The sequence below is a fragment of the Schistocerca americana genome, chromosome 3 (assembly GCF_021461395.2).
Source record: "Schistocerca americana isolate TAMUIC-IGC-003095 chromosome 3, iqSchAmer2.1, whole genome shotgun sequence".
Taxonomy (NCBI): Eukaryota; Metazoa; Arthropoda; class Insecta; order Orthoptera; family Acrididae; genus Schistocerca; species Schistocerca americana.
This window is the reverse complement of record NC_060121.1, coordinates 293,593,156-293,617,524: the sequence shown is the minus strand read 5'-3', so window position 1 is coordinate 293,617,524 and position 24,369 is coordinate 293,593,156. Positions and strand designations below refer to the sequence as shown.

The window sequence follows — 24,369 nt, the reverse complement described above, 5'->3', positions numbered from 1 at the left end:
AATTCCCTGATCAAGCATATCCTGCAATTCTTTTTTAACTTGTTCTCTATGAATATACGGAATAGGATAATGTTTTGCTTTAAATGTGTCGTGCGGTTTGACTTGAAATTCATACATAAAGCCGGACATAGTACCAGGAATGTTGTCAAAAACTGGAGCTTGCTGTAAAAGAATTTTGTGTAATTGCGTTCGTTCGTCGTCTGTAGTTGCACTGCTCTCTTTAACCTTATCAGAAATTAACTGCATAACGTCGTAGTCAGCTTCGTCTGGAGTATTATAGTTATGTACGTACGTAACCGTGAACAATGTGGGATTACAGTCTATGTTACGTGTTGCGGAAACGACCTCTGTGCGGTTGATTGTTTGTTCTTCCGCAGATAATGAGTGCTGAAATTCTAAAGCAAGTTGTACATTTTCATCCTTTAACATTAAATAAGAATTCTGAAAATCAATGACTGCGTCGTGTAGTACCAGAAAATTCGTACCTAAAATAACGTCTGTTGTCAATAAAGGCACAATCCAAAAATTAGAGTGAAAAGTATGACCTCCAATACAAAATGATAAATGCGTCTGTAATTTAACGTCTACTCCTTTACTCGGTACTGCTCCTTTCACTTTTGTTTTGCCTAAAGGTAATGTCGGATAGGTATTCTCTTTGTTGCACTCGTTGAAAGTCTCCTCATTTATTACTGATATTGGTGATCCGGAATCAATTACTGCTGAGAATTTCGATGAACCAATTTTAATTTCGATAACAGGATGTGAAATAGTTTTCTGAACAACTGGTCTTTCTTGTAAAAGAGTGTCTCGTATGTCGTCAAAAGTAATTACATTTTCGTGAACAACATTTTGCGTGTCTAAGGTAGTGCTTGTGTTATTAGAAGATGCGTCCTGTGCAGTATTTAGTCAGATTCTATCTGACGTGTTATTATTATTAGGAGGATTCTGTGGCATTTCGACTATTTGAACTGTCCTATTACTTCTTCCAGGCGTGTTACGCTCTGGATGGTACCTACTGTCGGGTTCATTCATGAGAATATGTTCTTGCGTATGATTTTGCTGTTGGTGAGACCGACTGTTATTATATGTACGCTGATAATTGTGCTCGTCGTTTTTACGTCTGTCGTAATAGTCATTTCTATACGGCGTATTGCTATGCGAGTTGAAATAGTGTGTTGTCTGTACGTAGTTATTTCTTTGCTGCCATGCGTTACTATTTGTTGGAGCTGGGACTATACGTGCACGCGGCGAAACATTAAAGTTTGGTTGACCTTGTAGACTGCATTGTTGGTTACGTATGCTAAGCGGTTGACTTTCATGCTGTTGCAGTGAAAAACATCTATTGTTACAAAAATGTGGTTGCGATTGCTCAAAATTTTACACATACTGATGATTACGATTTTATCTGTTATTAAAATTACGGCGGTAGTTGTCATTACGGGAGTGCTTAATAAAATTGTCACATTCGGTAAAGGTTTGTCATATCCGGTTTTCATTACATATTCTTAATCCTAAATAGAGCAATAGTTAAAGAGCAGTTTTGATAGATATAAAGGATAGTAGAAGAGAAGGCAGCAGTGCAGAAAACTAAAGATGAAATAGCACTACTACAGCTCGGGGCCCTATGCTCGCTACGGCACATATTCATTAAAGCGTAATGAATCCCCTGAGGTCTATTACGTACTGCAAATAAATTTTAGCTTTTGCGTTGCACGCAATAGCGGTAAAAATTCAAAAGCAAATAGTTGTATCCATGTTAATTCTTGTTTCTGCGTTATAGGCAACGCTGTTGTAAATACAAAAATAAATTGTCGCATCTGGTTCAAACCTAGTTTCTGCATTACAGGTAATAGCGGTGAATGTACAAAGATAAATTGTCGTATACAGTGCAAAGCGTGTATCTGTGTTCTACCATTATTAAATTCCTTACACTTCCTTACAAATGCAAACTGCTTATTATCAACGTTCTCGTCACTGAATTTGAGAACACGTTCGGGTTTGCGTGAGAATTTGTTTGTCTGTGTCATTTCGTACTTCAAGTTACGTAGCTTTTCAGATTTTAAGTCGCGTGTCTTTTCGGATTCTAATTCGCGTATTCTCTGTAAATTGTTCACATTATACACGCTACGTGACTCTGATAAATGCTCGCAACGTGGCGGATTCTGTGACGTATTGGTGACTGAAATAATTGTTAATTCTGTTACTTTAATACTTTCGTCAATCTGGTTATTGTGTCGTTCACTTTTCTCGTCAACTTCCGTATTCGGAGTGTATGAAACTTCCACTGACTCTAAATTAACTTCGTCGCAAATCTGTACTTCGTTTTTAGGGCATTGTTCGGTAATGGCATTAACTTCGTGTATCTGTGTTGAGTTTGCTGAATATTGTTCAGTGACTGCATTAATCTTGTCTTTATGTGATTCTGTTGTGCTTACACGTGTACTATTTAATTCTTGTGCAACAGTGCCAACTTTTTCATTACTGTTATTAGCACAAGCCTGAGTATCCTCACGTAATTGTTCTTTATTGTCCTGACATTGATCGGTAACAGCTGTAATCTGTTCGCTAGCTTGTCTGTTCTGTTCATTAAGGTTTGCATTAAGTTGTTTATACTGTTCTATAAGTTGTATGAAACTGTTGTCTGTTTTCTCATTCGGTTGTTTGATAATTGCACTAAGTTCGTTCTTAAACTGTAGCATTATTGCCCTAAATTGATCCAAACTTAAAGTAACTGTTGCATTCACAGTACTCTGTGATGGAGTACCTGCAATTGTCACGTTTTGTGTGACCATTCGGTCATTCTTTGGTTCACAAAAAGCTTTCCCTGTCAAATGTACACTCTCATTCACTATTTCGGAATTAACAGAATTTGTCTGTACGTTACTTGAGTTTCCCGAATCGGGTGTGTTAAGCTGGGCAGCGCTCATTACAATAGAGCGTTCTGCGTCATCAATTGTCGTCAAGTTAACAGACGAGACAATTGAGTTCGTTTGCTCATCATTAAGGTGAAAGTCATCATTAGTGGTTGGAATGCACTGATTGTTAGTGAACGCAGGATTGTCATCATTACGTTGCGTATCACAATTACTATCGGTCACGTTGTTTAAGTCGGTAATTTCATTCACAATATTTCGCGATACACTATTCACAGTCTTTCGCGGCATTTTTACAATAGTCAAAATTTTTCACAAAACCAATCAACACAATGCAAAAGCAACACACAAATACAACAAAGCAACAAATTGCCGTTAACCTGTAGAGAGAAAGTCACAAGATTAATAAAAGCGTAGCGCCAAATCCTAATTATACTTAAGCAAATAAGAGCAGATATCTGACTGTTGTTCAAAAGACTCTCAACGAAATACGATCCTGGACTGGGTGTCGCCAAGTGTAACCTCCCCACCGCAATTTTTAAAGAAAATAAAGCAATACTTAATAGAAATGGGAGCCAAGTGTAACCTCGCCACAAAAATTTTAAAAGAAAAGGACGATACTAATTAGAAATGCTAATGGACATGGCTCTAAGCGTAACCTGCCCACAATGAAATGTACTGACAATGGCAACAAAAATGTGAAATTCGCAATCTGACTCAAATATAAATCCTTCAAAAGTAAAGTCCATTCAGTGACAAGAAAATTCAATTAAACCGAAATATCGGTCTTTGGCCCTGTGTAAAACAATCAGAATTAAAGTCTTACCTCAGAATAAATGGATGTCACATATCTGCTCTTGTTGCGCACCGCTTGAAGGAACTGCATTACGAATAATAATATTCCCTTTTTTTTTGTGATTTTACTAAAAATTTTCTTTTAAAGAAGTGGAGTGAAATGAGAAGTGCAACCAAATCTTGAGTTCAATAAAAAATTAAATTTTTGAGAAAATGCTTTTGAAATAAAAAAGTTATTATTGGGAGACTTGTTGGAGAATAATTACAATAAATAAAATTTTTCATTGTCTAATGATTATATTAATTAACAGTATACCTTATTCCTCATCTTGACCAGTGTTGCCGACCGCCTACATCACACAACCGCACTGGGCTGCTACTACTGACCGACCGCTCTGCATGACGACTACAGACTGAGTACTGCTCTCAACTAGACAGAGCTACAGACTCGCAACGACTGCTGACGGACTCGCAACGACTACTACTGACTGACTGCTACTGACTGAGAACCGCTCGCAACACTCGCGCGGTCAAGCGCATACTCTCTGGTCACAGATGCTACAATGCCTCGCCATCGCTGCTGCGTTACATACGTGTTTCAAGGTGTCTATTGCTGCAATTCCGGGTGGCCTGTTATGTTTTTTCACCCAGCTTTGCTCGTCGGCTTCTGCCTTACAGCCGCTTTCTGCTCCTCTTAACAAATTTAAAACACATTTTATTTGGGAGGTTTACATATGAAACAAACAATATACAGTATACTACTATATACAATATATAATACGTACACACCACTTAACTGTATCACAGGCCATGTAGCGTAAGCGGTGCCGTAAGGGAGATCATCGCGTGATCTCTCTTACAGACCCATAGAAAGTGATTCCATATATATAGTTGTGGCTGCTGCGGTGTGAGTCGTTGTCTATTATCTCTTTGTTGTCGTTCGTCATTACTGGGATTTAGAGGTTTAATTTCTACAATCTCAGTTTGTCGAGCGGGCCCTGCCCTATTTGAATCACGCCAGTTCTTATTAAATTCAGGTCTGTTGACATAACTACAGCGTCTGTCGTCATGTCGGTAATTTCTGAAATTTCTCTCTTGTCGATCATGTGGCGGAGAATTTCTCCCGGAATCGTAATTACGACGTGAGCTGTTGCGTCTGAAGTCATTTTGTCTCCATTGATAATAATTGTTCTGGTTCCCATATTGTCTATTTCTGCGATTGCCTCTGTCGTATTCATTACTACGGAATGTGATCTTTCTCTGTATTTATTATTATTCTGCCAATGGTTGTCACACGAGTGGTGTCTGTTTTGATCACGATTTGCGTTATAAGAGTAGCCTTGTTGTGTCTGGTTATTATTTCTGTCGTCACGTAATTGTGATGGATGTGACCTGCAATTGTTGTCTTCCTGTTTTCGGATCATGTGATTGTCAGTGTCAATTTCCAATTCTTGCAAAAGTCCCTGAAAAGCTTCGGTGTCATCTTTACAACGTCCTGCCAAAATAATATGTCTTAAGTGTTCAGGCAATTTAATTAAGCATATGCGAATAGGTTCCGACGGACTGTACACGTTTGACAAATTCTGATTTTTGTGCAACATAACTGCAAAATATTTTACAGTGCTGGAAATTTCAGACTGTTCGAAATGTTTCATCATTGGCTCAAATGGCTCTGAGCACTATAGGAAGTAACATCTGAGGTCATTAGTCACTTAGAACTACTTAAACCTAACTCACCTAAGGACATCACACATATCCATGCCCGAGGCAAGATTCGAACCTGCGACCGTAGCAGCAGTGCGGTTCCGGACTGAAGCGCCTAGTACCGCTCGACCACCTCGGCCGGCGTTTCATCATTATGATACTGTGTTTTACTTGGTCTTGAGTAGCCTGAGACCAATATGCAGAAAGGAAGGCATAATAAAAATCTCCTTCATTGTGACAGTCACGAATAACCAAACGCATTCTTATCGCTTGTTCATTTTCTAGATAGCCACACATAAATTCTAATCTGTGCTCTAATCACCAGTTAGGAGAAAAACAATGAGAAAATTGATGAAGCCAAGCTTGTGGATGTATGCCATTACTGGAATTCTTGAATGTTTTAAATTTACGCGTTGTGATGAAGAGCTTATAGTCAAAGACATCGTGACGTCGAGTCGCAAATCGGTCTTTCGTGCCGGCGGTTCCATTTAAAGGCTAGCTGCACCTTGTCACATCCATGCAAAATCTCCGAAATACCCTACGTTATTACCTTTTGACTTTCCCTTATTTCTAAATTTCTCTTCCCGTGTTGGAGCGCGAGTATTCTCTGAAATATGTAAATTCATGAGCCAACTGACCTTGTACTTCCCACATTTCTCTTTTATGTTGCGTATTAATCTGATTCTGACTTTATTTAAATTCCATAATTTCCTTGTACTCCTCTGTGTCAGTAAGGACTACCGGTCTTGTATCACTCATATCATCATCTACCTTCATAGATAAATTTGTTAACTGATCCGACATCGGTGGTCAGTGCTTGTACGAAGTTACACTGACATCCGACAATATCTTCTGGATCTTTCACATTTTTGTTAGGGAGTGTACATCGATGAGCCAAAAATTTATAAGCATCTGTTTAATAGCATGTTCTTCCACTTTTCAAACACAGTACAACACATATTCTGTTTTGCATGGATTCTACAAGTCCTTGACAGGATTCTAGAAGTATGTGGCTCCAGATGGCTACGCACAGGATGGTGGTTTACGGGCACGCAGCTGGCGCCCTATATGTGTTCCAGTGGGTACAGATCAGGGACATTTGTTGGCCAAGACATCAATGTGAGTTTACTATAACGCCCTTGAAACCACTGTAGCACGATTCTGACCTTGTAACATGGACAGTTATCTTGCTGGAAGATGTCATCGCCGTAGGAGCAGACTTCAAGCGTGAAAGTGGTTCGCGATGATATTCATGCAGTCCACTGCTGTCATGACGCCATCTATTACCACCACAGATCCCATGGAAACCCAACTCCATATTCCCCATAGCATAATTCTGCCCTAACCAGCCTGCATCTGTGGCGCTGTGCACGTTTCGTGCAGCCATTCGCCTGTATGATGGCGTGTAAGGACCCAACCATCGTCCTGGTGTAACAAGAAATGCAATTCATTCGACAAGCGACACGTTTATATTGCTCCACAGTGGAAACTCAGTGATACTGTCCCCATTGCAATTACGACAGTCGATGTAATTTGGTCTACTCAGGAACGTCTAGGGGTCGTGTGATGTGGAGTTACATGTACAACAATGGCCTTTGAACGGTGAGCTCCGAAACACTAGTGCCTGCACCAGCATTTTACTGTGTCGTCAGATCTGCCACTGATCTCTGCCTATCCCGGATTACATAGTGGGGGATCCTCCGACCTCGACGTTATGTGATGAGACGAAGTCGTCCAATACCTTATGGCTACTCGTTATTTAACTATCCTTCAACGACTTTCAATAGGTGCTCACGACAGTCGTACACCAACAGGCAACCAGATTCGCCGTTTCAGAGATTCTCGCTTCCAGCCGCAGCGCCACAACAATGTGCCCTTTGTCAAAACCGCTTAGGCCGGTATCACACTATCAAATTTCTTTGTCAAATATCTTTGTCTAATATCTTTGTGAAAGATATTTGATGGTGTAATAGAGAACTCTGTCAAATGTCGTCCAATATTTTATCAAATCTAGGGCCTCGCTGTACATTTTATCAAAGAAGTCGCTTGACTTCTGCTCACTGCAATATGACATGTTACCACATGCTACATCTGTCGTCTGTAGTGTTTTAAACTTTTAATAAACATTGCCGGTAAATACAATTGGTGTGTGCCGACAACTACAAAATTAATAGAGATATATGAAGCTGATGAGGCGCTTTACAACGTGAGGTACGCTGAATACAAAAATAGATTAAGAAGATTGGAGACCTAACCTAATCTAACCCAACCCTCTCCTGTATCAAAGAATCGGAGTGTTACAGTGAGCCTGTCTTCTGCAGATGTAGCAGTTCTTAAGTGAATATTGTGCTTTGTGATATGAGGATACACTTCATTGAGGACATACAGAAATGTATGCTCATCCACTCTAAAGTAACTGATGTACGACTTGACGTCCTCCACTATAAGATCAAGTAACAAGTTTTGTTGAATGCTTTTATCGTGTCGTCGTAAAACCCACGGCTGTCCTCAGCTCGTGGTCGTGCGGTAGCGTTCTCACTTCCCGCGCCCGGGTTCCCGGGTTCGATTCCCGGCGGGGTCAGGGATTGTCTCTGCCTCGTGATGACTGGGTGTTGTGTGATGTCCTTAGGTTGGATAGGTTTAAGTAGTTCTAAGTTCTAGGGGACTGATGACCATAGATGTTAAGTCCCATAGTGCTCAGAGCCATTTGAACTTTTTCCCACGGCTTCACCCAGGTATGATTCCATTTTCCCCCGCTTCTATTCCGCATGTGCACACAGTGCAATTGTGATACATGCAACAGCTGCGGTTAATAACAAGTTGTTGTTGTCAGCCATCTTGAACTTTGACGAAAAATATGATAACAGTGTAATACCCCTTCTAGCGCTACGTCAAAGATCTTTGTCAAATATAATTGACGGAATATTTGATCACATCTTGGATCAAATCTTTGACAAATAAATTTGATAGTGTAATATCGGCCTTATATAAGTGGATTTCCGCATTTGCAGCCATATCTTCGCTATAATGACTGCACATTCGTCTCTCTTCCGCTTACATTCTTTCCTTACTACGTCACGTGCCCGCAACACCTGCAGGGGGCATACATCCCCGAAGTGGGCTGTGGTCACCATGTTTTGGCTCATCAGTGTATATCTTCATCGATCTAAAGTTTTATCGATTGCGTTTTAAACGTTGCAGTTGCCCTGTGTAGAACAATTGTTCAGCTACCACATTCCTCGGTTTGTAAATTTGCAAAAATTAATAGTTAAATGCACCTACTTGTCTTACGTGACTTGTAGATACAAACGTATTATGCTGTTTGAAGGTAGGTGAAGCGCGTCTTAGCATAAATAAAGCTACATAAAAAAGTGTTGGGTTTCCGTTTTTCTGCAATTAACGGGTAATGTCATCCAAATTCATTTCTTTATGCCATCCTGCTTCTTTATGATACGAATAATGTGTGCTGGATGCACGTAATATGCAGTGATAATCACTATAAGCGAGACCTGTGCTCACACCAACGGTTGCAAGCACACCAGGGACTCTCCTCCTTGTGTGCCACGAATGTCTCATATTTTAATACTGACCCACACATTTTCTCCACGCTACAGTAGGCTTTCGTGTATCTTAATTTATGTGCACGAATGTTTTTGTAAATTGAGTTCATGGTTCAGAGTAGTTTCAGGGGTAAGACAAAGCTGCAAACTGTCTCCACTGTTGTTCATATTATTTATGGATCATATGTTGAAAACAATAGACTGGCTGGGTGAGATTAAGATATGTGAACACAAAATAAGCAGTCTCGCATATGCGGATGACTTAGTTGTGATGGCAGATTGGATTGAAAGTTTACAAAGTAATATTCAGAGCTAGATCAGAAATGTAAGGACTATCGTATGAAGATTAGCATCTCCAAAATGAAAGTAATGTCAGTGGGAAAGAGATACAAATGGATTGAGTGCCAAATAGGAGGAACAAGGTTAGAACAGGTGGACGGTTTCAAGTACTTAGGATGCATATTCTCACAGGATGGCAATGTATTGAAAGAACTGGAAGCGAGGTGTAGCAAAGCTAATGCAGTGAGCGCTTAGCTACGATCTACTCTCTTCTCCAAGAAGGAACTCTGTACCAAGTCTAAGTTATCTGTGCACCGTTCAATCTTTCGACCAACTTTGTTGTATGGGAGCGAAAGTTGGGTAGATTCAGGTTACCTTATCAATAAGGTTGAGGTTACAGAGATGAAAGTAGCTAGGATAATTGCAGGTACTAGTAGATGGGAACAATGGCAGGAGGGTGTCCACAATGAGGAAATCGAAGAAAAATTGGGAATGAACTCTATAGATGTAACAGTCAGGGCGAACAGGCTTAGATGGTGGGGTCATGTAACACGCATGGGAGTAGCAAGGTTACCCAAGAGACTCATGGGTTCAGCAGTAGAGGGTAGGAGAAGTCGCGGTAGACCAAGGAGAAGGTACCTGGATTCAGTTAAGAATGATTTTGAAGTAATAGGCTTAACATCAGAAGAGGCACCAATGTTAGCACTGAATAGGGGATCATGGAGGAATTTTATAAGGGGGACTATGCTCCAGACTGATCGCTGAAAGGCATAATCAGTCTTAAATGATGATGATGATGATGAATGTTTTTGTATTTTTTTCTGATTATTGTTTAATTATGTATCATTTTTTTCGTCTGTCAACATGTAATGTATCAAGGGACGACAACTGGATTGTGACTTACTCGTCACGATTTCGTCTTCTAAAGCCCTCTGAAAGCGACGCGCTGCTGATCTCGATGCTGGCGGCGCGCTACCAGATGACGAAGGGCAGCCCCCGTCAGCGCCCTCCCACCGTTCCGACGCGGACCAGCCAGAGGCCGTTGGACGATATCGACGAGACGGTGGACCGACTGCGCATGCTGACCGCCTACTGCTCCACAGAGGCACACTGCAGCGTCCAGAAAGCCGCGCGCCTTTGTATGGTGCAGCTGCGCGTTCTGGACGCCGACCGCAGCGACTGCCTCAGCGCGGAGAGGCTCAGGCGGGCAAGTCACTCTGCTGTTCTTAAAGCGAGGCGCTCAACACGAAGACATATGGAAGCTGCACTCCTTTTATCTCCACAGCTTGTGGCGTTGACCCGAGCAACTAACCAGTAGTCAACCATGAGTCCTCATATAGGTAATCAGCAGACTAGAGCAGGTCGCGTCCAAACAGGCCCATTTTTTAACTGTTCTACACATTTACCTTCACCAACCGCTGCAGCCGAAGTGTTCTAATATCCTTTCACTCATTTTACGGTGAGAAAAGCTGGATGCCAATTTTGCTTTACCTCACGTTGCCTCGTAACCATACTTCAGAGCGATATAGTTTTGTTCATTGTAGTTCATAGGTGTCTCCCCTTACCTATCTCGTAAGCTGACTCTTTCTCCTCCAGCCTTCCTTATTGTTCGATCTACCTATCTACACTACTGGTCTTTAAAATTGCTACACCAAGAAGAAATGCAGATGATAAACGGGTATTCGTTGGACAAATATATTATACTAGAACTGACATGTGATTACATTTTCACGCAATTTGGGTGCATAGATCCTGACAAATCAGTACCCAGAACAACCACCTCTGGCCGTAATAACGGCCTTGATACGCCTGGGCATTGAGTCAAATAGAGCTTGGATGGCGTGTATAAGTACAGCTGCCCATGCATCTTTAACACGATACCACAGTTCATCGAGAGTAGTGACTGGAGTATTGTGACGAACCAGTTGCTCGGCCACCATTGACCAGACATTTTCAGTTGGTGAGAGATCTGGAGAATGTGCTGGCCAGGGCAGCAGTCGAACATTTTCTGTATCCAGAAAGGCCCGTACAGGACCTGCAACATGCGGTCGTGGATTATCCTGCTGAAATGGAGGGTTTCGCAGGGATCGAATGAAGGGTAGAGTCACGGGTCGTAACACATCTGAAATGTAACGTCCACTGTTCAAAGTGTAGTCAATGCGAACAAGAGGTGACCGAGACGTGTAACCAATGGCACCCCATACCATCACGCCGGGTGATACGCCAGTATGGTGATGAGGAATACACGCTTCCAGTGTGCTTTCACGGCGATGTCGCCTAACACGGATGCGACCGTCATGATGCTGTAAACAGAACCTGGATTCATCCGAAGAAATGACGTTTTGCCATTCGTGCACCCAGGTTCGTCGTTGAGTACACCATCGCAGGCGCTCCTGTCTGTGATGCAGCGTCAAGGGTAACCGAGCTGATAGTCCATGCTGCTGCAAACGTCGTCGAACTGTTCGTGCAGATGGTTGTTGTCTTGCAAACGTCCCCATCTGTTGACTCAGGGATCGAGAAGTTGCTGCACGATCCGTTACAGCCATGCGGATAAGATGACTGTCATCTCGACTGCTAGTGATACGAGGGCGTTGGGATCCAGCGCGGCGTTCCGTATTACTCTCCTGAACCCACCGATTCCATATTCTGCTAACAGTCATTGGATCTCGACCAACGCGAGCAGCAATGTCGCGATACGATAAACCGCAATCGCGATAAGCTACAATCCGACCTTTATCAAAGTCGGTTGGTTGTTGGTTGTTTTTGAGGAAGGAGACCAGACAGCGAGGTCATCGGTCTCATCAGATTAGGGAAGGACGGGGAAGGAAGTCGGCCGTGCCCTTTGAAAGGGACCATCCCGGCATTTGCCTGTAGCGATTTAGGGAAATCACGGAAAACCTAAATCAGGATGGCCGGACGTGGGATTGAACCGTCGTCCATCAAAGTCGGAAACGTGATGGTACGCATTTCTCCTCCTTACACGAGGCATCACAACAACGTTTCACCAGGCAACGCCGATCGACTGCTGTTTGTGTATGAGAAATCGGTTGGAAACTTTCCTCATGTCAGCACGGTTGTAAGTGTCGCCACCGGCGCCAACCTTGAGTGAATGCTCTGAAAAGCTAATCATTTGCATATCACAGCATCTTCTTCCTGTCGGTTAAATTTCGCGTCTGTACCACGTCATCTTCGTGGTGTAGCAATTTTAATGGCCAATAGTGTATCTACCTACCAGATGTCTATAATTAAAGTGCAGCTATTCACAGAGTTCCAGAGTGGGCTGTAATTATTGTATGACAGCGAAACTTGGTAAATATTCTAAATTGTTAATGCGAAGCCGATTTATGAGGGGGGATGTTAGTTCAAATATTTGGATACAGGTGGAAATCTGGATCTGTGAATACGAGAAAGATGCATAGAAATGTTTCCACCTGTAATGGATTAGGAATGGGGCGAAAAGGCATAATGTTGATTTTATTACTAACCACCACTTACAGTCTGTTCAAAATGAGCACTGGAGACGTCGACGAGGTGCTGTACAGTGCCAGATGTCACCTGTTGGCCAAACCTGAAACTAATTTTTCTTCAGCGTAAGTCGGATCTGCATAAACGCATTAGCGTATTTAACAAATTTCGCTGCCATATGATAATTACAGCTCCACGAGTAGCTGTACTTCGATTATAACCACCTGGTATCTATCTATGTAGCCGGCCGCTGTGGCCGAGCCGTTCTAGGTGCTTCAGTCCGGAACTGCGCCGCTGCTGCGGTCGCAGGTTCGAATCCCGCCTCGGGCATGGATGTGTGTGCTGTCCTTAGGTTACTTAGGTTTAAGTAATTCTAAGTATAGGGGACTGATGACCTCAGATGTTAAATCCCATAGCGCTTAGAGCCATTTGAACCATCTATCTAAGTACAGACCACTTTCCTACCCTTTGCCTCCTCGTTTCCCTATCAGTCTCTCTAGCTCTCTCTCCCTTTTTCTTTTCTCTGTACAAACCACTTTACAACATGATGCGCACTGCAATACTGTAATAATGGTGGTATTTTTCACTTTTTTTGTCGCGAATTGATAAAATTAATACAGCAGAAGTGGAAAGTGCCACCTTCTTTTAATAAATTCATTGTTGTCGTACCCGCTGTGAAGAAAACACATGAAACTGTCTCCGAACTATCTTCGGTCACAATCGAAATATTATTTCCATAAGTGTTTGTAGCCTGCAGACAAGCTATTCACTTCTAGCGTTTTTCGACGCGGCTCACTGTTGAAAGTTGAGTTTACAGTTCACTCTTCATATAGTCAGACATCCTCATACCTCCTCAAAATACTGTTGTAAGGGGAATTGAAATAAAAATGAGGCAGGTGGAAAAACAACAACTAACCTGTTCATTACTTAAAAAGTAATCGCGACAGCTGTTAACATATTTGTCCCACTATGAGACAATGAGGCAAGACGGTCAATGCCTTCACCGAAAGATGTTCGTGTTTGCTTTCAGAACCGTGATAGTACCCAGACATGCACCTCGTCGTCCAAAACAAATCGCCAACCACGAATATCTTTCCTCGGGGCTCCAGAAATTTGGAAGTCGGATGGGGGAAGATCGAGACGGTGTGGGGGGCGTGTAAGGGCTTCCCAGTGAAAGTCCTGCACCGTAGTCGAAACACGCACGCCAGCTCCGGGAAAGTCATGGTGACCTTTTTCTTGAACTGCAATGGCCCACTGCTCATTTACTTTCAAAGACAGGATGCCATAACTAACGCACAGCGATACGTAGGCACTTTGCGAAAACTGAACTGCTCCATCAAGTCCAAATACCCACGAATGTCGACGGATGGCATCATTCTGTTGCAGGAAATACCCACACCCATGTTGGCAAACTTGTTTAATCACGTTGATTAAGAATGTATCTGCATTTCTCTCCTTTACTCTAATGTCTGTGGATCGTCTTTTATGTTTGTCGAAGTTGATGCGTCACAACCGAGGCAACTATTAGACTGGTTTACGCTCTTACATAATGTCTGCCTGGTCGCTTTAGATCAGGCCGTGGCGTAAGTGAGTAGCCTTTACCTGAGCGTGTGTTATCTTAAATACAAACCTGGGAATGTGAACTGACAACCTAAATGTGCTACTAAGCTGAAATCTACATCATTTACATGAAATTGAAAAGAATCCTGTGTGTTTGGAGTTGGTTGTTGATTTGGGGGAGGGGACCAAACGGCGAGTTCATCGGTCCATCGGATTAGGGAAGGATTGGGAAGGAAGCCGGCTGTGCCCTTTCAAAGGAACCATCCCCGCATTTGCCTGAAGCGATTTAGGGAAATCACGGGAAACCTAAATCAGGGTGGCCGGGCGCGGGTTTTAGCCGTCGTCTTCCCGAATGCGAGTCCAGTGTGCTAACCACTGCACCATCTCGCTCGATCTGTGTGTGTGTGTGTGTGTGTGTGTGTGTGTGTGTGTGTGAGAAAATTGATCTCATTCATAAGCAAATAAATAAGCAAACCAATAATTTCACGTTCAATAAACTTGGTCAGTGCGAACTATTTGGAAAAAAACGTAACTGTAGAGAAAAAACTGTAATGTCTATCTGTATAAGAACGTAACCTGAAGCACTACACTGACATATGGCCTTGGTAAATTCAAGAAACTGGTAGAACATACATTGCGCAAAGGAAATGAAGCAATCATGTATTGTGAATCTCACATGCAAAATGAAGTACTGGCAGAAACAGCAACACTGCAAGGCTCAACAATAGATAAAAAAATACTGCTAAAAATTAACTACAGTTGGTCCAGGGAAATTGGGTTCATAATCTTGACACAGATTGCCAATGTAACGCATGACTCAACCCTTAAGTAGTGATGTTTCAGTTAGGAAGGAACTTATCAAAGAAAATAATTATAAGCTCTAATATGAAAATTCATTTATCTAATAACTTTCATGGTACAGTAAATTAACTCAGAAAATTAATCAGTGTTATACTAGATTATTCATGCTAGTTTTGCCAGTCCTGTAGATATAAGAACTACACTGCAAATGATGTGCCTTGAATATTTTAGGTCAAAGTACTAGCAATTCCCTTGATTTAATAGCAACTAGTTCAGATAATTATCACTCTGTTTTCTTTCTCTGTACGGAGCAGGCAATAGAAGCCGACGTGGATAAAGGATTCGTGCCGTTCTATGTGGTGGCTACGATTGGCACGTACGCGACGGCTGCTTCGGACAACTTGAAGTCAATCGGCGCCGTCTGCCAAGAGTACCCAACCATTTGGTTGCACGTCGACGCCTCGTACGGCGGCAACGCGCTGCTTTGTCCCGAGATGCGCCACCTCAGCCTGGGGATCGAATACGCCAATTCCATTAGCGTGTGCCCCGAGAAGTGGGCGCTCGTCAACCACGACTGCACGTGCTTCTGGACGAGCGACTACCTGCGGCTGATCGAGGGCCTCGTCGTCAACCCGACGTACCTGCAGTACGAGCAGCAGAACGAAAGCATCGACTACCGGCACTGGGGGGTGCCACTGTCTCGCCGCTTCCGAGCCCTCAAGCTGTGGTTCACCCTACGCAGCTACGGGCTGCACAACCTACAGAAGCACATCCGTAACCACTGCCTGCTGGCGGAGCGCTTCAGGGCATTCGTCAACAGCGACCGCCGCCTGCAGCTAATGAACCTCGTCGAGGTGAGCTACACACTGTTACGTTACTTCCCTCTCTCGCACAAGGCAAAACCTCTGATTAGACTTCTATTGTTGTCTGAGTATCCGGTAGGGATCAAGAGCTACGTTTTCTCTCATCTCAAACGTACCTGAGAAAGATCATCTTGTGTGACTCCCTTGTCTCACATTTACATACAAACTGCGCAAACCACCATAATCTGCATGGTGGAGGGCACCTTGTACCACTATTAATCATTCGTTTGCTGCTCCACTCCCAAATAGCCATAATTTCTCTTACTTGCCTCCGTACACCTTACAGGAAATGTGCACTCTTTGACACAAAACCAGGCCGGCGGCTGGACGCCAAGAACTCTAACAAGGAACCCCTTGAGTGCGAAGTAGGCTCTAACCATTTTTTTTAATAACTCACAATAGTGCTACACTGCTAGTGATGTTGATACAAATCAGAGTGATGACAATGATAGACAGTGCTAACAATGCATTATGTCTGAAACAACAGCTGCCGGAGTTGACATTTCGTCAGTAAGGAATCCAAGGAATTTCGCAGAGAAACAAGTTTCAAATGAAATATTTGCGTTTCTGCAAGATGAGTCAGTGAAATGTGTAGTGTCGTATACGTTCGACTGTGAGGACAATGTACATGAGGAGTTGGTTGGTTGGTTGGTTTTGGGAGTAAAGGGATTAAACTGCTTGTTTCATGAGGAGTAAAATGATGACGATACTTGCTTGACAAGTGAAAGTGATACTGAAACAGGTGTCGAAAAATATGGTCCATCACCCTTGTCAGACAGGAAGCCACACATCCCGTCTCCAGTGAAACATATTAAAACGCAGTCGTTGTCCAAGTATCGGGTGCTAAATATAATAAAGTACATGCAGGATCATCCTCAGTATAAAAAATAACAATTATGAACATGTTTAGAATAAGTGCACAAGAATGTGACCGTGTAGTAAGTAAGAAAAACCACAGATATCCAAGGGAGGACAAGGAGCACTTGTCTCAAGGATGCTCGATACAAATTACCAGATGTGCATGATAATGACCCATTACATTATGCACATCAGATTGCGTGGGACATAGATTGCAGTTATCTCAATGGTAGCAGTGGATAATTATATAACTTCAAACAGTGCTAGAGAACTGAATTACGTAAGATAACGAAATTTAAAACAAACCGTCAACTGGATAACGCACAGCAAATTGCGGAATCGGGGCGAAAATTTGTAGATGAGATAAATAAACTAATCCCGTCATTTTATAAGGAATTTGTTTTCAGATCCGACCAATCGGTATTTGAAAAGAATATGCATATAAAACGAACCCTGGAAATTAGTGGTACCAAGACAGTGGATCAACTAACATCAGTGCCTTAACGCAGCCGTATACAATTATGCCGACTGTTAATCTGTATTGTAAATTGACTGAAAAGTTATTTATTGTGCTGCGAGAAGTTGGAGATGCTTTGCCTCCAATTATTCTTTCTCGTGTACGTGATCCTGAAAGCACAGTAGGGAATATTTACGCCTTACCAAGCAAAAGTGGGAAAATGGGTGCAAGAGAACAATACCTGTGGTATGAGCACTGGTTTTGGCAGAAAGCTCGTCAAAATAGCTTACTTTTGGTTGATTCCTGGTCTGAGTAGAAAAATCATTCTCCTTCAGAGCAATTAACCCTCCCGAAAAGATGTGTGACATTGCAGTTCTTAGCACCTTGAACCACTGGATAAATTAAACCTCTGGATTTTTTTTTCGTGCCTATGAAATACACGAATAAAAAAATAGGAGTGCGGGTAAGCTACTACAAACAGCATAGTGAACGCGTTATTGTGGCCAAGATAGACACAAAGCCCATGCCTACTACAGTAGTACAAGTTTATATGCCAACTAACTCTGCAGAGGATGAAGAAATTGATGAAATGTATGATGAGATGAAAGAAATTATTCAGGTAGTGAAGGGAGACAAAAATTTAATAGTCGTGGGTGACTGGAATTCGAGAGGAGGAAAAGGGAGAGAAGGAAACATAGTAGGTGAATATGAATTGGGGTTAAGAATTGAAAGACGAAGCCGTCTGGTAAAATTTTGCACAAAGCATAACTTAATCATAGCTAACACTTGGTTCAAGAACCATGAAAGAAGGTTGTATACATGGAAGAATCCCGGAGATACTAGTAGGTATCAGATAGATTATATAATGGTAAGAGAGAGATTTAAGAACCAGGTTTTAAATTGTAAGACATTTCCAGGGGCAGATGTGGACTCTGACCACAATCTATTGGTTATGAACTGTAGATTAAAACTGAAGAAACTGCAAAAAAGTGGGAATTTAAGGAGATGGGACCTGGATAAACTGACTAAACCAGAGGTTGTACAGAGTTTCAGGGAGAGCATAAGGGAACAATTGACAGGAATGGGGGAAAGAAATACAGTAGAAGAAGAATGGGTAGCTCTGAGGGATGAAGTAGTGAAGGCAGCAGAGGATCAAGTAGGTAAAAAGACGAGGGCTAGTAGAAATCCTTGGGTAACGGACGAAATATTGAATTTGAATGATGAAAGGAGCAAAAATATAAAAATGCAGTAAATGAAACAGGCAAAAAGCAATACAAACGTCTCAAAAATGAGATCGACAGGAAGTGCAAAATGGCTAAGCAGGGATGGCTAGAGGACAAATGTAAGGATGTAGAGGCTTATCACACTAGGGGCAAGGTAGATACTGCCTACAGGAAAATTAAAGAGACCTTTGGAGAAAAGAGAGCCACTTGTATGAATATCAAGAGCTCAGATGGAAACCCAGTTCTAAGCAAAGAAGGGAAAGCAGAAAGGTGGAAGGAGTATATAGAGGGTCTATACAAGGGCGATTTACTTGAGGACAATATTATAGAAATGGAAGAGGATGTAGATGAAGATGAAATGGGAGATACGATACTGCGTGAAGAGTTTGACAGAGCACTGAAAGACCTGAGTCGAAACAAGGCCCTGGGAGTAGACAACATTTCATTAGAACTACTGACAACCTTGGGAGAGCCAGTCCTGACAAAACACTACCATCTGGTGAGCAAGAATTATGAGACAGGCTAAATACCCTCAGACTTCAAGAAGAATATAATAATTCCAATCCCAAAGAAAGCAGGTGTTTACAGATGCGAAAATTACCGAACTATCAGTTTAATAAGTCACAGCTGCAAAATACTAACGCTAATTCTTTACAGACGAATGGAAAAACTGGTAGAAGCCGACCTCGGGGAAGATCAGTTTGGATTCCGTAGAAATGTTGGAACACGTGAGGCAATACTGACCTTACGACTTACCTTAGAAGAAAGATTAAGGAAAGGCAAACCTACGTTTCTAGCATTTGTAGACTTAGAGAAAGCTTTTGAGAATGTTGACTGGAATACTCTCTTTCAAATTCTAAAGGTGGCAGGGGTAAATTACAGGGAGCGAAAGGCTATTTACAATTTGTACAGAAACCAGATGGCAGTTATAAGAGTCGAGGGGCACGAAAGGGAAGCAGTGGTTGGAAAGGAAGTGAGAGAGGGTTGTAGCCTCTCCCCGATGTTATTCAATCTGTATATTGAGTAAGCAGTAAAGGAAACAAAGGAAAAGTCCGGAGTAGGCATTAAAATCCATGGAGAAGAAATAAAAACCTCGAGGTTCGCCGGCCGTAGTGGCCGAGCGGTTCTAGGCGCTACAGTCTGGAACCGCGCGACCGTTACGGTCGCAGGTTCGAATCCTGCATCGGGCATGGATGCGTGTGATGTCCTTAGGTTAGTTAGGTTCAAGTAGTTCTAAGTTCTAGGGGACTGATGACCTCAGAAGTTAAGTCCCATAGTGCTCAGAGCCATTTGAACTAGCCTTGAGGTTCGCCGATGACATTGTAATTCTGTCAGACACAGCAAGGGACTTGGAAGAGCAGTTGAACGGAGTGGACAATTTCTTGAAAGGAGGATATAAGATGAACATCAACAAAAGCAAAACGAGGATAATGGAATGTAGTCGAATTAAGTCTGGTGATGCTGAGGGAATTAGATTAGGAAATGAGACGCTTAATGTAGTAAATGAGTTTTGCTATTTGGGGAGCAAAATAACTGATGATGGTCGAAGTAGAGAGGATATAAAATGTAGACTGGCAATGGCAAGGAAAGCGTTTCTGAAGAAGAGAAATTTGTTAACATCGAGTACAGATTTAAGTGTCAGGAAGTTGTTTCTGAAAGTATTTGTATGGAGTGTAGCCATGTATGGAAGTGAAACAAGGACGATAAGTAGTTTGGAAAAGAAGAGAATAGAAGCTTTCGAAATGTGGTGCTACAGAAGAATGCTGAAGATTAGATGGGTATATCACATAACTAATGAGGAGGTATTGAATAGAATTGGGGAGAAGAGGAGTATGTGACACAACTTGACTAGAAGAAGGGACCGGTTAGTAATACATGTTCTGAGGCATCAGGGGATCACAAATTTAGCATTGGAGGGCAGCGTGGAGGGTAAAAATCGTAGAGGGAGACCAAGAGATGAATACACTAAGCAGATTCAGAAGGATGTAGGTTGCAGTAAGTACTGGGAGATGAAGCTTGCACAGGATAGAGTAGCATGGAGAGTTGCATCAAACCATTCTCAGGACTGAAGACCACAACAACACAACAATGAAATACATTATCGCACTATCTGCAGCTACGCCTTAAAGGATAGCGAATTTCACGATAATCTCCACAACAGACTGTTTCGTATTCGGTTTCATGTCATCACATTCCATCAGTCCTCATCAATTCGTTACTCCATTATGATTCTATAACAATTCTTTAAGAGCGGATACCCATCTGAGCGTCGTGCACGATTTGTAACTCCTAAGGAGTTCGACTTCGATCTTGATGGTGTGATCACTACTGCGCGCTATTTTTCATTCAGCGTTCGTAGTGCAAGTTAATGACTTGTTTTGAACATTTCTTGAATGTCGACACTGTCAGTTTTTTGGAGTGTAATACATACGTCCCGTAGAAAGTTGACCTCTGCACATCCCAGACACTCATTTTCTGTCGCCGTCCTGATACACATGGTGCATCATTAGCAGCTAATACACTACTGGCCATTAAAATTGCTGCACCACGAAAATGACGTGATACAGACGCGAAATTTAACCGACAGGAAGAAGTTTCAGAGCATTCACACAAGGTTGGCGCCGGTGGCGACACCTACTACGTGCTGACATGAGGAAAGTTTCCAAACGAATTCTCATACACAAACAGCAGTTGACTGGCGTTGCCTGGTGATACGTTGTTGTGATGCCTCGTGTAAGGAGTCGTAATGTGTACCATCACGTTTCCGACTTTGATAAAGGTCAGATTGTAGCCTATCACGATTGCAGTTTATCGTATCGCGACATTGCTGCTCGCGTTGGTCGAGATCCAATGACTGTTAGCAGAATATGGAATCGGTGGGTTCAGGAGGGTAATACGGAACGCCGTGCTGGATCCCAACGGCCTCGTATCACTAGCAGTCGAGATGACAGGCATCTTATCCGCATGGCTGTAACGGATCGTGCAGCAACGTCTCGATCCCTGAGTCAACAGAGGGGACGTTTGCAAGACCTCAACCATCTGCACGAACAGTTCGACGACGTTTGCAGTACCATAGACTATCAGTTCGGAGATCATGGCTGCTGTTACCCTTGACGCTGCATCACAGACAGGAGCGCCTACGATGGTGTACTCAACGACGAACCTGGGTGCACGAATGGCAAAACGTCATTTTTTCGGATGAATCCAGATTCTGTTAACAGCATCATGGTGGTCGCATCCGTGTTTGGCGACATCGCGGCGAAAGCACATTGGAAGCGTGAATTCGTCATCGTCATACTGGCGTATCACCCGGCGTGATGGTATGGGGTGCCATTGGTTACACGTCTCGGTCACCTCTTGTTTGCATTGACAGCATTTTCAACAGTGGACGTTACATTTCAGATGTGTTACGACCCGTGGCTCTACCCTTCATTCGATCCCTGCGAAACCCTACATTTCAGCAGGATAATGCACGACCGCATGTTGCAGGTCCTGTACGGGCCTTTCTCGAAACAGAAAATGTTCGACTGCTGCCCTGGCCAGCACATTCTCCAGATCTCTCACCAATTGAAAACGTCTGGTCAATGGTGGCCATACAACTGGCTCGTCACATTACGCCAGTCACTACTCTTGAACCGTGTAGTTGAAGCTGCATGGGCAGCTGTACCTGTACACGCCTTCCAAGCTCTGTTTGTTTCAATGCCCAGGCGTATCGAGGTCGTTATCAAGGCCAGAGGTGGTTGTTCTGGGTACTGACTTCTCAAGATCTATGCACCCAAATTGCGTGAAAATGTAATCACATGTCAGTTCTAGCATAATACACTCCTGGAAATGGAAAAAAGAACACATTGACACCGGTGTGTCAGACCCACCATACTTGCTCCGGACACTGCGAGAGGGCTGTACAAGCAACGATCACACGCACGGCACAGCGGACACACCAGGAACCGCGGTGTTGGCCGTCGAATGGCGCTAGCTGCGCAGCATTTGTGCACCGCCGCCGTCAGTGTCAGCCAGTTTGCCGTGGCATACGGAGCTCCATCGCAGTCTTTAACACTGGTAGCATGCCGCGACAGCGTGGACGTGAACCGTATGTGCAGTTGACGGACTTTGAGCGAGGGCGTATAGTGGGCATGCGGGAGGCCGGGTGGACGTACCGCCGAATTGCTCAACACGTGGGGCGTGAGGTCTCCACAGTACATCGATGTTGTTGCCAGTGGTCGGCGGAAGGTGCACGTGCCCGTCGACTTGGGACCGGACCGCAGCGACGCACGGATGCACGCCAAGACCGTAGGATCCTACGCAGTGCCGTAGGGGACCGCACCGCCACTTCCCAGCAAATTAGGGACACTGTTGCTCCTGGGGTATCGGCGAGGACCATTCGCAACCGTCTCCATGAAGCTGGGCTACGGTCCCGCACACCGTTAGGCCGTCTTCCGCTCACGCCCCAACATCGTGCAGCCCGCCTCCAGTGGTGTCGCGACAGGCGTGAATGGAGGGACGAATGGAGACGTGTCGTCTTCAGCGATGAGAGTCGCTTCTGCCTTGGTGCCAATGATGGTCGTATGCGTGTTTGGCGCCGTGCAGGTGAGCGCCACAATCAGGACTGCATACGACCGAGGCACACAGGGCCAACACCCGGCATCATGGTGTGGGGAGCGATCTCCTACACTGGCCGTACACCACTGGTGATCGTCGAGGGGACACTGAATAGTGCACGGTACATCCAAACCGTCATCGAACCCATCGTTCTACCATTCCTAGGCCGGCAAGGGAACTTGCTGTTCCAACAGGACAATGCACGTCCGCATGTATCCCGTGCCACCCAACGTGCTCTAGAAGGTGTAAGTCAACTACCCTGGCCAGCAAGATCTCCGGATCTGTCCCCCATTGAGCATGTCTGGGACTGGATGAAGCGTCGTCTCACGCGGTCTGCACGTCCAGCACGAACGCTGGTCCAACTGAGGCGCCAGGTGGAAATGGCATGGCAAGCCGTTCCACAGGACTACATCCAGCATCTCTACGATCGTCTCCATGGGAGAATAGCAGCCTGCATTGCTGCGAAAGGTGGATATACACTGTACTAGTCCCGACATTGTGCATGCTCTGTTGCCTGTGACTATGTGCCTGTGGTTCTGTCAGTGTGATCATGTGATGTATCTGACCCCAGGAATGTGTCAATAAAGTTTCCCCTTCCTGGGACAATGAATTCACGGTGTTCTTATTTCAATTTCCAGGAGTGTATATCTGTCCAATGAACACCCTTTTCTCATCTGCACTTCTTCTTGGTGTAGCAATTTTAATGGCTAGTAGTGTATTTTTCCTTTCATAACCGTTAGCACAACACTTTCAAGTGAGCCATACTAAAGACTGAACTTGCTACCTCGTATTCAGGGGTTACTTGTAAGTCAACACTGATCGTGACGTGGGACAAATAACATGGTCACGAAGATATTTTTCTAAGTCCAGCTGTCTACACAGTCTGGCAACAGTGTAGTCTGCGGCAGTTCCTGGAGAAAGTCTTGTCTTCGAGTCGAGTTGTTGTGGTACGTCTACTAGCTGTAAACAGCGCCTCATTTTAATGCAACGCCTCACAATCGAAACCGCTAGTTGCCTATATTTCCATAGCGCTTTTCGTCTTAACGCTGAACTCCTGAGCATAACGGTATCAGAGCTACAATGTATGATACATTGTGACACGCCGGTAATAACAGCTCCGTCCAATAACATTTTGCATGCCGGTGTACGGCCAACATGCTGGCAACAATCAGTGGCTGCCACGGCGGTGCTGCGCTCTCTCGCATTGTGTCGAAGGCGTCAGCTACCGCTCATGTCTCTGAAAAGTGTAAAATGCTGTACTGCTGCTCAACGATGCTCCATAAAAAATTCTGTGATTTGCATTTCACGCTAGATAGAAACGGAGGCAAAAAA

General features: G+C 43.6%; 1 protein-coding gene across 1 annotated transcript in view; it reads left to right on the top strand.

The window, feature by feature from the left end:
• The first annotated feature begins 10,169 nt into the window (after nucleotides 1–10,169).
• LOC124606032 (tyrosine decarboxylase-like) overlaps nucleotides 10,170–24,369 on the top strand; it is a 105,385-nt gene continuing 91,185 nt past the window's right edge. Inside the window, exons 1-2 of the mRNA XM_047137996.1 lie at nucleotides 10,170–10,418; nucleotides 15,352–15,891. Of these exons, the coding sequence (XP_046993952.1) occupies nucleotides 10,170–10,418; nucleotides 15,352–15,891 (789 nt within the window). The remainder of the gene's footprint in view (nucleotides 10,419–15,351; nucleotides 15,892–24,369) is intronic.